Raw genomic sequence first — 17,105 nt, forward strand, 5'->3', positions numbered from 1 at the left:
CATTTATCTTTTATTTTTAAATTTATTTATTATAAACGCTATATTTAAAAGTGAAAGAATGATAAGATCCATAAGATTAGTTAAAATAAAAAATGTGAAAAGTAGCATCCAATATATATATTTTTATTTACTATAAAGATGAATACTTTTTCAATTCAACTTTTTTCGGGCCTTTGAGAATCTAACTTTTTTTTTGGTTACTTATTTGGAGTCTGAAATTTACTAGTCCGATTAATTCAAATTTATACAATGTCATTATAAAAAAAAAGAAAAATTATATAAAACTATAACTTAAGATATATACAAAAGTTCCCTCTCGGATACAATCCTATCCCCTCTCAGATATATCCTCCTATTAAGTAATGTATCATTTACAATGTATCGGACAACCAAGGAATGTATCTGAAATCAATGAAAAATCTGAAATTTTTGTAATTGAAAAAACTTCCGAGAAATGTATTTAGCCCCAAAAATATATAAAATTTGCGTACGTTATACTGAAAAAAATGGCAATTACTAACGGACATTCCATAGAAAATTTATTGGAATAATTTTTGCCTTCAATATATACAATAATGATGATACAACCACCATTCTAATAACTCACAACTCCTAATAGTTATCATATAATATGAATTTCTCAAATATCATCAAATAACTTCAATCACAACATTTTGCATAGTTATTATTTCAGAGTAGTAAAATTAGCTCATAAAAATATAATTTGTTTGAGTTGTTTAATTATGGATGAGTTATTGATTAGTTCATTTATCAGCTTAGGTCATTTAAGCTCATTGAAATTAGCTTGATGTGTAGCCCAATTCGACACATAAGAAATTTCATTAAATTATTTTCATTTTTTTTGTTTTGACATGTTATATCGAGCTGTAATAAAAAATAGTTTTTATTATGTACTTAAAAGAATATAAAAGTAGAAACAAAGAAATTTAAAATTGGAAAAATTACTTAAATACATAACTTGTTTTTATCATATTTTCTAAAATTTTCTATCATTTCAAAAAATTATAAAAATCCCTACTCTTTCCTATTCTCAGATACATTACTTTACGTGATGTATCGGTCGGATACATCACTTTACACGATATATTGGGACGTTGAGTGATGTATCCGAAAATTGAGATGCGATATATCAGGACGTTGAGGAATGTATCGAAACCGGGACGCTATGTATCAGGTCATTTTGAGATGTAGTTGAATTCCATGCACCAAATTTAAAGGATTTTTGTAATTTGGAAAAGAGCAGAGAGAGGATATAATTAGCTTTTAACTCTATAAGGTTTGTGTAAAATTCCCATAAAATTTTGTAAGAATTAGCCAGGTTAGATTATGAATTGTATATCAGACCAAGTTACAATTGACCCGCCCACTTATTAACTCGGTCCATTTTAAGTTTTTAACCCATTCTTTCTTAAATTCAGCACGATCCGCTCATTTGACACCTCTGATTTTACTCCTTATTTATGAAATTCCCCCTTTTGAAATCGATGAACTGGCAATATTTTATTTTTCTTGAAATGCAGAACATATTGAAAAGGAAATCTAATAAAAAAAATTGATTTGGCATTTTATTGGAATACTATTTAGTATTTACTTTGTTTTGAAGCTAATTTATTGTCTACTATAATTACTTGACTTTCCTTGAGAAAATATGACTTGTTTCTTTCATTTTTATTGGCCAAATATAATCTCCTTTAAGATTTAGCTTTAAATGAAAATTATTTAATTTAATGACCGAATTTCAAAACTTATATAAAAGCATAATACAGTACAAATATTATATTTACATTTACAGAAGATTAGCAAATTAGAGGTATGCAACTTCTTTTCTAATTTTTTCTTTCTTTTTGTTATTCTATGGATCAATTTTCATGTTTTTTTCCTCATGACAGCGAGATCTGGACTAACTTTTATACATCTCGATTATTACATCAATATCGGATATAACTATGTTCATTAAGGATTTGATAGACGAAAAAATCACCTAGTATTTTTTTTCGTGATGTTATCAAATTTTATATTTTTAATTGAATCTATTAAATTTGTTTTTAATAGTGAAAATGCAGAAAATGGGGAGATATAAGAAATTATTAAGTGTACATGTGTTGGAGGTGACTATGGTTGCTTTGTTGTTCTTCCTTGTAGCTGATTGTCATCCACACAATGGGTAAGTCTATGTTACTTTTATTCGACGGAAAATGGTCAAAATTGCTCCTATACTATTTATCGAAAAATATTTTTGTCCTTCATTAAAAATTGAGGGGTTTTAAATAAGATCTTTTGTTTGTTTGTGATGTTGACACATGACAGAAATGTTTTTTAGAGTTTTGTTAGTTGAAATCTGAAAGAAGGCATAAATGCCCTACTTTTGTCACAACAAGGGCATAAAATTTCCCAATATCTAATGTAGGGCAAAAGTAGGGGCAATCTTGGTACAATGTAAAAGATGACTTTCAAGAGTCACATAACCCCTTTTAGTATAATGTGCAATGTAAGAGATCAATTGCGAAATTGATCTCAAAATTGGACCCTAATAATAGTTATGACACTTATTTCCACACATAGTTACATAAAGATCTATTGTTAGAAGGACATTTGAGTCGAGTCGAGTCGAGTGATTCAATTAAATCATAAGCATTTATCTAACTTCGTTATTTTTTTGTTCTAAAAACAGACGAAGATTGACAACAACGCCAACACTCAAATTGGACATACAACCTAAACAAGTATAAGTTTACACCTTTTAATTATATCTTAGTATAAGATAAAATACTTAATATTTACACGCTAATTAATTTTGTCATTCCCTACTGATAGCCGATATTAATTTAGAATTTAAATTTTACAGGTGACGATGAGCAATGGCATCTTCAATACTCCGTATAACTTTATCAATACCACATGGTGATGTCACTGGTATATCATATGGTGGGGTCCAAAATCTACTATCCACCCACAATTTAGAAACCAATAGAGGGTAAATTAATTAATCTTTAAACTTCGATTGACAATTTAGATTTTTATCTAATGTAGAAATTAATTACTTATAATACTTTATTATGTTTATTTCAGGTATTGGGATATTATTTGGAATAACACTGGACCTCGTACAACTAGAGCAAAGTAAGTTTTATCTTTCTTGTCTCAAATTAATTTTTGATGAATTTAAGGACAATTTGGTGTACTAAGTTTTATTAAGGATCTATTGATACAATTTTTTTCTGCATTTCTGTAAGAGTCTGTTTCATAGCTTGAATCCTTGACGTCTTGAACAATTGAAAATCATTATTATCTCTATTTTTGAATATGTTTTCATGTGAATTTCCAAGGACGTTATACATTAGAACGAAGAATATTTTTCAATAGCCCGATTTCTAATAGAATCTACTGATAATTTGTGTTTGTTAGTGCTGTAGTACTTTTTTTTTGTCTGATACTTACTGACACTATTAGTTCAGATTCATATTGCGTAGAGTTCCTTAAAGAAAGAAATTAATTGTTCTCTGAAGGGTTTGTCATTCACATGACATTAATATTGAACCCGACACTTACGATGATTAAGGACGGAAGGATCATATTCACACAACATTAAAAAAATTGAAAATTAAGTTCAATATACTTTTGGTTTTGCAGGCTTTCAGGAACAAGTTTTGAGGTGATAATTAATAATGAAAATCAGACAGAAATTTCATTTAAAAAAACATGGAATGCTTCTCAATCAAATGAACCTCCCTTGAACATTGATAAAAGGTAAGTATTTTCTTTTTTTCAAAATTATATTTTATGTGATTCTAATAGCGCAAAAATAATGTTGTATTGTCAGAATATACGGTCAAACTTCTTTATGATGACGTAATTTCTCTAGTCATCTTTTGGTTGCTATAACAATATATTGATAAATAAAAAATAATTAATTTCAGGTTTATAATGCTACGCAACACTCCTGGATTTTATACGTATTCGATCGTTGAACGTTTAAAAGGATGGCCAATTTCGTATATACAAAATCTCAGGCTTGTGTTCAAGCTTCAAGGAAACATGTTCGTATTTATTTATTTTATATCTAAAATATCATTAATGAAAAAGATATTTCTTTTAAAATGTCTATTTTAATTTTGAATTGGATAAAACATATATATAGTATAAAGAAATTGTATATTTATGTATATAGGTTTCATTATATGGCTGTTTCTGATGAGAGGCAACGTGTCATGCCAACAGAAATGGATCGAAAGGAAGGCCAAGTGCTTGACTATAAAGAAGCTGTTCTTCTCACTAATTCGACTAATTTAGATTTAAATGGAGAGGTACGATTCTATAATTAGTATAAATTTACATATTCGACGAAGTCGTTTTTTCACACATATATAGGGTTATTGATCCGAAGCTACAAGGTTTGAGTAAATCCCTGGCTAGCTAGTACTATATGCAAGTCTAAAGCTAGCTAGCATGGAAAGTACAGGTTTGACAGAATCCAATATGTTTATTGAGAAATTAATTGAATATGTATATATGATCCATTTCAGAATCCGATCTTCAAATTCAAAACTTAAGATTAAGGGTGGAGAGATATGATCATATTTATCCTGTCATTATTTTTGATGGTACATAACGATAGTCGATAACAATTTAATTAATAAGATTTTTATGATGATATTTTTAACCTAATTATGCAGGTGGATGACAAGTATTTCTATGCAAGTGATAATAAAGATGGTAAAGTTTATGGATGGGTTAGTTCTACTAATCCACCATTAGGATTTTGGATGATTAATCCAAGTAATGAATATCGTACTGGAGGACCTTTTAGACAAGACCTTACTACACATGTTGGTCCAACTGTACTTAGTGTAAGTCATTAATTAATTAATTACTATTATATTATATTATATGATATGAAACTTGTTATTAATTTTTTTATTTATTCATAATTGCAAGATATTTGTGAGTACACATTATGCTGGAGAGGATTTAGCAATTAAATTTGGACAAGGAGAACCATGGAAAAAAGTTATTGGTCCTGTTTTTGTGTATCTAAATTCAAATGCTGCAGCTAAGGCAAATCCTTCTATACTTTGGAATGATGCAAAGAAAAGAGTATGTATTGATTTCAGTTTACGTGTCTTACTTTTCTTTCTGGTCCATCTTTTTATAAAATTTTTTTGACTATCTATAATTAGTACTCTTTTCAACCTCAACATTAAACATGACATTCTTATATATGTAACGATCGTGGTCCAACTGTTCAGGTATTGTCCTCTTTGGGACTAGTTCCACCTAGATTTGTCCCTTGGATTTTAATCCAAAAGATAGTCTGAACTGTTAATTCTGAACTCATTTTTATAATAAGGTTCTTAATAACTTTTCTTTTTCTCATTCTGATGTGAGATTTGCTTAAGGTATAACGTGAACTCTTTCTTTAGAGGTTTGCGTTTTGTCATGGACGTCACATTTTAATGCATTATACATTTTTCGTAAACTTTCTGCCCAATCACATTAACAAATTTTCAGATGAATCAAGAAGCTGCAAGTTGGCCTTATGAATTTGCAGTTTCAAAAGACTACATCAAATCTAATCAAAGAGGATCTGTTAGTGGCAAACTATTTGTTAATGACAGGTACATCTTTTTCCATATATATTAGCTAGCGGGGACGGGCTTTCCTATGGTAGTTCTGCTTCGGCCACTTAATGGCCGTCCCATACTAGGTTGATTTGTATAATATATAGCCAATATCCATAATACGAGGAGTGTCGATAAGACCTAGGATTCTTTTGACATAATATATAGCCATACACATATCTATAGTAAGATGAGTTCTGACTAATTGAGATTAAAGGTACTTATCTATATTTAGAATACTTAATATCAGAATAAATAATTCATATAATTGATTTAATTAATTTGAGATTGAAGCATAGTTGATTGATTATTTATTTTTGTGTTTTTGTTTTATAAGGTTTATCAGTAAACATATTGTGGCAGCATCCAATGCTTATATAGGATTAGCACCACTAGGAGAAGCTGGATCTTGGCAAAGGGAAAACAAAGTAAGGTTAATTAATTATATTATTTATAAAAAAATTGAAGAATATTTTAATTATATAGATCTATTAATTTTTTAAATTTCATTTCGTTTTATAATCTCCAGGGTTATCAATTTTGGACAAAAACCCACGGTAATGGAAACTTCATCATAGAAAAGGTCATATTTGGTACATATAACTTGTATGCAACAGTCCCAGGAATTCTCGGAGATTACAAATACACCTCAATTATAAATGTTACTTCAGGTTAATTTTACTTTCTTACTTAATTACTCACTTGTTATTTTTTCCTAATTCTAAACAATATTTTCTATTTTTTAATTTTTTTTTTCCGTGTACCTATATATAGGTTCAAATATTAAACTAGGTGTTTTGTTGTATAATCCTCCAAGAAATGGAGCTACAATTTGGGAAATTGGTGTACCAGATAGAACTGCTGCTGAATTTTTTATTCCAAATCCACCTCCACAATTCAAAGTTCACAAATACAAAAATAATTCTGAATCAAGGTAAGTTCCAAAAATTTACTTGTTATATATTTTAAATAAATTGTAAAATAATTGTTGTTTATTTACTCTATTTTGGTTTGCAGATTTAAACAATATGGTTTGTGGAAACAATATAGTGTTTTGTATCCTAAAATTGATCTTGTCTACAATGTTGAGACTAGCAAATATTCGAGAGATTGGTTTTATGCTCATGTTACTAGGTAAGCTCGTTTATACCGTTAAATATCTTTATAATAATGACATTTGTTTCAATATGTTTTGATTGCTATAGTAAAATGTCGTTATATAGAACATAACATAAAAGATCGATTCCAGAGAAAAACGTAACATGATTATTATAATGAAATTAACAAAAAAATTGGTGGATTTTTTTTTTTTGCAGGAAAATAGGAAACAACACATATAAATCTACTTCATGGAAAATTATATTTAATCTTGCCAATGTTAGTAATGCCTCAAATTACACTCTACAATTGGCTCTTGCTGCAGCTTCACAAGCTGAACTTCAAGTATGTATTTATATACCCTTTTTGATTACTTGATTTATATATTATTTCAAATATATGTTATATTGCTTGAACTCTACAAAAATATTACCTCTATCTCATTTGTATTGGAATCTTCAAAAGTTAATGTAGTTTTGGAGAATCTGATAGAAGTGTGACAACATTTTTGAATAGTGCAAACAAAATATGTGTATCTGTCATAACTAGGCTAACGTGACTAGATAAATTTTATTCGATATGACTTACATAAATCTTTTTTTTTCTTAAGGTTCGTGTCAACGATGAAAAAGCGCAAATGCCTCATTTTACAACAGGACATATAGGGGGAAGTAATGCGATTGCAAGACATGGAATTCATGGATTATATTGGATTTATAGCATTGGAATACAAGGCAAATTGCTGATCAATGGAGAAAACACAATTTTTCTTACACAAATACTGGCTCTTAGCCCATTTCAAGGTATAATGTATGATTATCTTCGTTTGGAAGGACCTCATCAGTAATAAAAAAGTTATTATTTTCGATCCATTATCTCTTCATTTTTGGTTATAGACATTATATTTAAAAGTAAAAACGATAAGATCCATGAGAAACATTTAAACTTGATTAATTTGTTGAGGAGAACGACAATAGTAAATCACTTGAGATAATTAAATTGACGCAGCATTTTAATAAAGTAAAAAAAAAGTAATATAACTAAAACTGAAAGGAAAAAAGGCCTAAAACATGTCACAACAAATTGTTAGCTAATTTACCATTCGAAACTTGCAAGCCAACCAACAACTCAACTACCAAAAATATTATGAAATTGTTTCTTACTTCTTTCTTCATTTGAAAACAATATAATATAATATAAAAATTGAATACCTATTTAGAAAATAGGTGTTATATAAAGAAAGAGTTTAACTTGTGCACATTGATAACTAATTTGAAAGATACCTTTTATAATAGGATACATCATTAATTAGAATTAAATTGAAATACACATCTATAAGGTATAAAAAAAACTCTATAACAAGAGTACTCCCTTCGATTTATTGTACTTGTCATATTTTTCTCTGTATGCCCATTTAAAAAACCAGTAATTTGACTAAATTATCCTTGATTACTCTTTGCTTAAATTTATACTACTATCTTTTTTCACCACATTATTAATAATATCAATCTCTTGAGTAAAGGAGGAAACAAATAATTAAATATTACTGAATTTTCTAAAATAACAATTATTTTGAAATAACATCTTTTTTAAAAAGCATGACAACTAAAATGGACCCGAATGAGTATATATATATATATATATATCTACATATACCTTTTAAAATGCAGGATAAATAAGGAAGGTATAATTCTAATTGAAGAAAAAAGAAAGATTTAGCATCTTGATTATAAAATAGATGACGTTTGCTTCGATAGCTTAATGATTAATTTTCTTCCTCATAGATACGAGCAAAAATCATATATATAAATCACAATATATTTACCTTTAAAATTTACTTAATTAGTAGTTTTCCTTTTTTTTTTTTTGGTTAGATGTAGTTTTCCTTCTATAGTCTCTTTTAAATAAATGATATGATATTATTATATAAACGTATGAGAAATTGTCTCTCCCAATTTTTTTGCCACAAGAGAAACATATGAGACTTTGAAGAAACAAAGAAACAAAAAATCCACAAAGAGGTATTTTGTTTGTGTTTTTTTTTCTTTTTTCATTTTGTTGGGCGCTATAGGATTATTTTATTCATCTTTAATCTTTTCGTGCCACTATTTCTATCTTCAATCACCCTTTTTTTCTTATTTTCTTTGACTTTTGTGAGGTTATACATTTACATTAAAATAGTATTTTATATTGCATGTTAAAGTCGTTTACAATACATTTCCTTCTATGGTGGGATGATGATGGAGGTGATGATGATAGTAGTGATGGAGAGAGACGGTGATTGCTGAAAGAGTCATATTTGTTCTTGAACTATGAAAAATGATTATATTTGCCTTTGAATTTTGTGAAAAATTCAAATTTACCCTCTATTTAGAATTTTAAATCCTTAGACCTTATTTATGTAACACATGATATCATTGAATTCTAAGCTTCCTCTCCTAAAAAATAAGGGCAAATTTATTTTATTTCGCATAATTCATAGGCAAATTAATGAGGAGGAAAATCTATTTCATTTCACATAGTTAACAAGTAAATACAACCCTTTACACCCCCCCCCTCCACACCTCCCCCCTTTGCATGTTAATGTTTGTTATATTTGTTTCCTTTTTTGTCTTTAAATGGACTTTATTTTGAGCCCACTTAATTTAATATGTTATAACATATTTGTTTGCAACAAATTTTAATGCATGCAAAACAAATTTTAATTACAAATAATTATAAGAAAATAAGAATATTTTATTAATAAATAGTGTGCGGGTAGTTTCCTTTCTTAATAATATATTTCTCAAATTTAGGATGATTTAGACTTTTTTGGAATTTATTTGATATTCATGTGAAGAAGATTCTTCAAATATTTGATTGATAAAAAAGTCTGATCATATCTTGATCTCTTAATGAATATTTCAAAATTTACGAAATATTCGAGATGCTTCTTCATGAAAACATATTACATTTTCTTTATACCTGAATTAGAGTTTATGACAGAATAATCTCTAAGAACCCTAACTAAAATTGAACTTGTCTGATAGAACCCCACAAAATTTCGTTATTTACAATATTGTACTTTACGATTTAAATAATTACAACTAATTTCACTTATTTAAATAATTATATATAGGTATAAGTCAAAAGAGTTGAACATAATTAACTACATTTTCTGTCCTTATGCTACATACGTCCGTGACGAACTCCTAATTTTAGCAACTCATGTTGTGACATTTAATTAATTTAATGGTTTCAGCAACCATAGTAGATGAATTAAGTAAATTATTATTCGTACCTTATATTTACATCAAATTAACAGATGTACCATATATATTTAATTAATTTATCTTACTCAATTAATATATATATTGTGAAAATGCAGAACATGGGGAAGAATATGCAACTAAGCTTATTATATGTTGTGGAGTTTACTATGGTTGCTTTTACATTGTTGTTGGTAGTTGATGGGTAAGTCTCTATTTCTTTTATTTAACTCTTAATCTATTAGTGTATTTTAACGTGTTATAATAAAGTTCTTTCACAACTTAGTGTGATTTAGTGGGAAAATCCAATTGTGGCTACAAGTATGATGAGGTGTATAGATATTGAGTGGAATAGTCGAGTAAATTCTTAATATGCTTACAAGTTGAGCTGAACACTATCGTAAGAGGTAAAAATGTACTTGGTATTATATTTGAAGATATAATTGAGGTGCGAGTAAGTTGATCCATATAACTTACTCATCAACAAAATTAATAAATGGGCACCCATCCAAAAGTTATTTTAATTTAAATAGATTAAATTGAAATAAGCTAAAATGTAGATCATAAATCAACCTCTTTTATTCTTACTCGGTATTAGAGCCAAGGTACATCCCTGTAGAATACACTCGTCATATATTCATTGATTTGGTATAAACAACGTGTCTGAATAAAGTTGAGATATCACAAAAGTTTCGATTTTGATTATGTGAGATATTTCTTCTTGTATAAATCTAAAACAGGGTATTTTCTGCATTTTAGTCCTTTTAAGTTGATAGAAAGAGTAATCTAATCTCTATGAAGATTTGCATACTGATTTGCTGTTTATTGTTCCGAAAACAGGAGAAGATTGATAGAAACGCCAATTGTTAGATTGGATATACAAACTAACCAAGTAAATATATACCTCTAACTATCCATCGTTCTGTTTACCTGCCTAAACTTGCCAGTACATTTCTAATTGTACATCATGTTTAATTGTTGTACTTTGATCCCTGATTTTTCACATGTTGTCGCGTGTTTATCTTTAGGTGACGATGAGCAATGGCATTGTCAATGTTACATTATCAATACCATATGGTCTCGTTACGAGCATATCATATGGTGGAGTCAACAACTTACTCGCGACTCAAAATGTTGAAAAAAACAGAGGGTATATAACCTATAAACATCTTACTCCCTTTGTTTCAACTTGTTTGGCTTAACCAATGACATTTTTCAGGTATTGGGATATTTTTTGGAATCGTACAACATCTAAAAGAGCTCGAAAAAAGTAATCTTTACCTTTTAGTCACAAATAAGATACATGAAATTAGATCATACAAAATTATAAGTCCATTTTTTGCGTAAAATCTAGGTTCTTGGGAAATAGTTTTGAGGTCATTATGGATACCGAAAACCAGGCAGAAATTTCGTTTAAGAGTACATGGAATGCTTCTCAATCTGATGAACTTCCATTAAACAGCGACTTAAGGTGAAGTGTACTGTAAAAGCTCAATTTTTTCGTATTTTTGTTTTCAGAAATCTCAATTTTGTATACGTATGCTAAATCGATGAATTTTCAGGTTTGTGATGTTACGAGACACACCTGGATTTTATACGTATGCTATCGTTGAACGTTTAGAAGGATGGCCCCTTGTATATATCGAAAATTTAAGAGTTGTCTTCAAGCTTCAACAAGACATGTACTGATTTAAACTTTCTCATCATTTACTTAAGATATCTCTGATTTTGAGCCGAGGGTCTTTTGTAAAACAACCTCTCTATCTCCACGAGGTAGAGGTATGGTCTGTGTACACTCTACCTCCCCAGACCCGACCTGTGGGAATACAATGAGTATGTTGTTGTTGTATAAAACTTAATGTTTTTGTTTATAGGTTTCATTACATGGCTATCTCGGACGAGAGGCAGAGGATCATGCCAATGCCAGTGGATCGAGAGACGGGGAAGGTGCTTGATTACAAAGAAGCTGTTCTTTTGACAAATCCAACTAATCCAAATCTAAAAGGAGAGGTAAGATCCATCGTATTCTAGACCATGTATCTGTTGAACGTGTGACCAGATCATCTAAAAGCTTAATATGTTATATGAGACACTTTTATTTACTTAATTATATCGTCAACAATACCTATATGTTAAGGAGGAGATTGAAGGTTTTTTAGTATACGAACATGTTGTCCTTCGTCCTAGATAGAAAAGGGCAGCTCGATGTACTAAGGTCCTACTATGCACAGGGTCAGAGAAGGGCCGTACTACAAGGGTCTGTTATATGCAATTATTTTTACCTTTTATTTCTGCAAGAGTCTGTTTCCACAGCTTGAACCTGTGACTTCCTAGGAAGTCATAAATTTACATCTACAAATTTGCAGGTGGATGACAAATACTTTTATGCAACTGATAACAAAGACGATAGAGTTCATGGATGGGTAAGTTCTACTAATCCTCCAGTAGGATTTTGGATGATAATTCCGAATGATGAATTTCGTACTGGAGGACCTTACAAACAAGATCTTACTTCACATGTTGGTCCAACTGTACTTTCTGTAAGTACATTTGAACTAATTATATACGACTTGTTTGAAACTCAGACGTACTAGTAATAGTAGTAGTAGTTATTGAATATTTCTTCATAATCTCAGATATTTGTAAGTAGACATTTTGCTGGAGATGATCTTGTTATCAAATTTCAACAAGGAGAGCCATGGAAAAAAGTTATTGGCCCTGTATTTCTCTATCTTAACTCAAATTCTTCAGCTATGGACAATCCCACCATACTCTGGGATGATGCTAAGAGAAGGGTAACGACTTAACCGTTTACTATTTGGTACTCCCGTCATCCCAATTTATGTGATGTTGTTTGACTTGATATGGAATTCAAGAAAGAAAAAAAGAATTTTGAAAACTTATAGTCTAAAACAAGTTAAAGATGTTTGTCTGACTATAAATCATCTCAGGGTAAAATGAACATTTTAAAGTTAAATAGTTACTAAAGATAGAAAAATGTGTCATTCTTTTTACGAATTTACAGATGAATCAAGAAGTTGCAAACTGGCCTTATGATTTTCCAGTTTCGGAAGAGTACATCAAATCTAATCAAAGAGGAATTATTCGAGGCCAACTTCTTGTTAACGACAGGTAGTTATGTCTAGTGTTTTTATCCTGAACCCATTTTTTTTTGTTGTAATTTTGTACACTTTTTTGACTTACGTGACATCCAAACATCTCTCACGCGCCTCAACTATGTGGAGTCATGGTGTGTGCTTATGTAAGCCAAAATGTGTATAAAATTACAAAACAAATGAGTTTGGTGCTAATAGGACCTTAGTTTAGTTAAAATGTGTATCAGGGATTTCGGTCATAGTCTAGGATACTTGTGCCTTATCCCGTGTAATTAATTAAAATTTCACTAATATTTAACATCTATAATTTTTATTTTCAGCACTACGACTTTATTACCCGCATCCAACGGTTATATAGGATTAGCACCACCAGGAGATGTTGGATCTTGGCAAAGAGAAAACAAAGTAAAGTTGCATGATTCATAAAATTATTTAAAGAATTTTTTTTATTATATAGATTATTAATATAGTAACTTTATTTCGTTTTGTTTTCAGGGTTATCAATTTTGGACTAAAACAGACGCTATGGGGAATTTCACCATAGAAAATGTCATATCCGGTACATATAACTTGTATGCAACCGTCCTAGGAATAATTGGGGATTACAAATACACTTTTGATGTACAAGTTACTCCAGGTTTCGATTTCTTACTTAGCCCTTATGTTATTTGTTAATTCAAAGTTTAGCCCCAGACTCCACTACTTATGGGATCACACTGGATATGTTGTTGATTCGATGTTTGTTTAGAATGAGACTATTGTACCACTCATATTTGTTAAGTTCGATGCTCTTATGAACTCATTTTCGTTTTCTTTTGAATTTTCATGTGTATCGAAATGCAGGTTCTAGTATTGAATTAGGGATTTTGGTTTATAATCCTCCAAGAAATGGAGATACACTTTGGGAAATCGGTGTACCAGATCGAACAGCTGCTGAGTTCTTCGTTCCAACGCCACCTCCAGAATTTAACGTGCACGTATACCAAAACAATTTTGAATCAATGTATGATCGAAAAATGTTCAATGGCTATTTTGAATATTTTCTTGTTATACTGAAAATATTGTAGTTCATTCACTTTATTTTTGGTTTGCAGATTTAGACAATATGGTTTATGGGAACAATATAGTGTTTTATATCCTGAAAATGATCTTGTCTACAATGTTGGGACTAGCAATTATTCAAAAGATTGGTTTTTTGCTCATGTTACTAGGTATGTATTATACTCCCTAGAGTTTCCTATAATTCTTGTTTTTGAAGTTATTTTCATTTTTGTAAGTAAGGGGAGATTTAATTTGGTGCGTCGGTAAGTGGTGTTGTCGTGTGACCAAGAGGTCACGAGTTCAAGTTGTTTCCCTTCCCTGATCCCATGCATAGTGGGAACTTAGTGTGAACTTAGTGTGTCAGACTGCCATTTTACTTTTTTTGTGAATTAACCTCTGTTTTTTCGTTTTATTTGATTCTGTTATATTGAATTTACCCTATAGTCTCAATTTGGGAACTTCTAGTCTCAAAGTCACTGAATGGGTTAGTCGCCAATCCCTAAACATTTTGTAACAAAGGGGAGATTTGGCGTAGCGGTAAGAGGTGCCGTCATGTGAACAAGCCGTGAAAACAGCCTCCGCGCATAGTGTGAGCTTAGTGTTCCAGAGTGCCACTTATTTTTTTTTGTTTTTTTTAAATTACCCATCATTGCATAGTATGTATGTATTGACATACACATATATACGCATCATTCTCTAACCATAAGCTAAATACAAAAAAAATAAAATACAAGACATCAGGATTATACTGAATTTGTTGTTATTATTGTTGAATAACGATGTCACTTCCTTGTACAGGAACATAGGAAACAAGACCTATATATCTACCACATGGAAAATCATATTTAACCTTGAAATTATTGACAATGCATCAAATTACACTCTCCAAATGGCTCTTGCAGCAGCTCAAAGAGCTGAACTACAAGTATGTTTCATTTCAATCAAGCTAATTTTCCTATTCTTTTTGTTTATGTTTAAATGATACATGAAAAGTTGACTAATCGTTGTTGTTTTTCTTTCTCTATAAGGTTCGTTTCAACGATGAAAACGTTGTTGAACCTCATTTTACGACAGGAAAAATAGGGGGAGATAATGCAATCGCGAGACATGGTATTCATGGATTATATTTTCTTTATAGTATCGAAGTAAAGGGCAATCTACTTGTAAATGGAACAAACACAATTTTTCTTACACAAGCAATAGCTACTAACCCCTTTCAGGGAGTAATGTATGATTATCTTCGTTTAGAAGGACCTCATCAATGATAATATGGTCATTCAACGACAACATATTCAATGTGATTTCATTAATGAGTTTTGGAGAGTGATAACTGATAAATATGTATATACATTGACAACGTAAAGATTCTTCTACCAAATTACCGATTAATGTTTATCATAAAATTTTGCCTATATTTACCTTATGTGACACAAGTAAATATATTTTCCACTATTGGTGTTAAAAGTGAGTAATTTCTTTATTTCAATTGTGAGTAACATTATATTTATTCATTTTCATGTACATTTGCACAACACAAATATCGGTTGTTTTTCCCTTTTTACCCTTATAATCGTGGTCTCGGGTCTATCTTATGTACACCTCAACTAATTTTGCAGAATACCAATTTTATTTTACAAGTATAGGTATCTAATAACTCTATTCTCTAAAGCTTGAACAGATTAACCTTTGTAAAACATTTCATAATTCTTTTCTTGTGTGAAACTTTGCAACACAAAAAGGTTCTAAATTTTTTATTTTATTTTATTATGGATCATAATAAGTTTAATTAAAAGTCACGAGTGGTCCTTTTAATTGTGATCCCAAAAAATATAAAAACGTCCACATCTTCATCATAACTTTTTTATTTTAGCACTTTTGATCCCTCAGAATTCTAGCAACAAAAGTGCATTTTATATTCACTTTTTGAATACTTCTATAAAAAGTAATTTCATATTAAAGTCACTAGACAATGAAAATACTCCTTTTGTTTCATATTATTTGATCCTCATACTAAAAATAGTTATTTTAATTTTAATCAAAGTTTTCTTAAGAGATGCGTTATATCAATAGGGGCCACTTTTCGATTTTTTTTTTTAACTAAGGAGAATGACAACAAAGTTTCTTGACCTAATTATAACCTATAGAGTTTGACTTTTCTGAAAATTGAACGTCAGAAAGAGACTCATATGACCTATATTTGGTATAGAAGTTGAAAAGAGTTAATGACGTTACCAATAATTTTGAATTATTCAAAATGAGACCCTTGTATATTATTCGAACTACGTAGCTTAAAAATATCCTCCACGTTAACGAAATAATTTTAAAATGTCATTCCTACTAACAATTGCTCCAGGTTTAACGAAAAAGAATGAATTTTGCTCGAAAACCATTTGAATTAATGATAGATTTCCCTAGAATTTATAGTCAATATCAATGAAATTTAGTCTCTAGTCATTTTAACAGATTATAAACCATCTCTAATAATTGATTTCTTTTATTTAATGAAATATTAAACAGTATAAAATTCTTGTTCGTGATTGCAAATTTTCGTAAATTAATTCAATTTTTGAAGAAAAAATGTTTTTTATATCGTCACTTGATGATTTTCCCTTTTTATATGATTATCAATTTGTGTTAAATAGTTCAAAAATGCTCTTCTTGATTATCAACTTTTTGTCAATTGAGTTGTATAATTTTTTTCATATTTAGCAAATTTGAGTTTTCTTATTATTTTTAATTCTTGTAAGGGTCCATTATTTTTATTTTTATTTTATCTTTTTCAAGATGGGGGTGGGGGTTCTATATGGTACCTATAAAAATAAAACTTACTAAAAAGTGAAATTCAAAATAAGTTGAATTAGTTTGATATAAACGTTCAATTATAGATATTTATCATTTCTTTATAGAATTAGTTTATGTATTAAAACTTATTAAAATTGTGATCCGTGACTTTAAAAATATAA

The 17,105-nt window shown here is 29.6% G+C and overlaps 2 protein-coding genes across 2 annotated transcripts; both read left to right on the forward strand.

Moving 5' to 3' along the window:
• The first annotated feature begins 2,879 nt into the window (after nucleotides 1-2,879).
• LOC102592094 (probable rhamnogalacturonate lyase B) lies at nucleotides 2,880-7,584 on the forward strand. Its single transcript, XM_015304009.1, has 14 exons — nucleotides 2,880-2,995; nucleotides 3,091-3,141; nucleotides 3,652-3,768; nucleotides 3,939-4,058; nucleotides 4,190-4,325; nucleotides 4,695-4,868; nucleotides 4,957-5,131; nucleotides 5,540-5,636; nucleotides 5,977-6,067; nucleotides 6,169-6,310; nucleotides 6,414-6,573; nucleotides 6,657-6,773; nucleotides 6,956-7,082; nucleotides 7,348-7,584. Exons 1-14 carry the CDS (start codon nucleotides 2,880-2,882, stop codon nucleotides 7,582-7,584), a joined length of 1,860 nt encoding a protein of 619 aa, XP_015159495.1.
• A 1,023-nt stretch (nucleotides 7,585-8,607) lies between these two features.
• On the forward strand, nucleotides 8,608-15,431 carry LOC102588551 (probable rhamnogalacturonate lyase B). The gene is made up of 17 exons (XM_006364583.2): nucleotides 8,608-8,758; nucleotides 10,105-10,190; nucleotides 10,826-10,877; nucleotides 11,014-11,135; nucleotides 11,205-11,255; nucleotides 11,340-11,456; nucleotides 11,548-11,667; nucleotides 11,860-11,995; nucleotides 12,352-12,525; nucleotides 12,622-12,780; nucleotides 13,011-13,117; nucleotides 13,422-13,506; nucleotides 13,597-13,738; nucleotides 13,945-14,104; nucleotides 14,196-14,312; nucleotides 14,941-15,067; nucleotides 15,171-15,431. Exons 2-17 carry the CDS (start codon nucleotides 10,108-10,110, stop codon nucleotides 15,405-15,407), a joined length of 1,989 nt encoding a protein of 662 aa, XP_006364645.1. The 5' UTR covers nucleotides 8,608-8,758; nucleotides 10,105-10,107; the 3' UTR covers nucleotides 15,408-15,431.
• The last annotated feature ends 1,674 nt before the right edge of the window (nucleotides 15,432-17,105 follow it).

The sequence above is a fragment of the Solanum tuberosum genome, unplaced genomic scaffold (assembly GCF_000226075.1).
Source record: "Solanum tuberosum cultivar DM 1-3 516 R44 unplaced genomic scaffold, SolTub_3.0 scf00505, whole genome shotgun sequence".
In the NCBI taxonomy this organism is placed as follows: Eukaryota; Viridiplantae; Streptophyta; class Magnoliopsida; order Solanales; family Solanaceae; genus Solanum; species Solanum tuberosum.

Excerpts from the sequence above, each read along its gene's own strand:
- LOC102592094 (XM_015304009.1), top strand. The coding sequence starts at position 2,880 with ATGGCATCTTCAATACTCCGTATAACTTTATCAATACCACATGGTGAT. Across the intron at positions 5,637-5,976 it reads AAACTATTTGTTAATGACAG|GTTTATCAGTAAACATATTG; the intron begins GTACATCTTTTT and ends TTGTTTTATAAG. Across the intron at positions 6,068-6,168 it reads CTTGGCAAAGGGAAAACAAA|GGTTATCAATTTTGGACAAA; the intron begins GTAAGGTTAATT and ends TATAATCTCCAG.
- LOC102588551 (XM_006364583.2), top strand. The coding sequence starts at position 10,108 with ATGGGGAAGAATATGCAACTAAGCTTATTATATGTTGTGGAGTTTACT. Across the intron at positions 13,739-13,944 it reads TGATGTACAAGTTACTCCAG|GTTCTAGTATTGAATTAGGG; the intron begins GTTTCGATTTCT and ends ATCGAAATGCAG. Across the intron at positions 15,068-15,170 it reads CTCAAAGAGCTGAACTACAA|GTTCGTTTCAACGATGAAAA; the intron begins GTATGTTTCATT and ends TTTCTCTATAAG.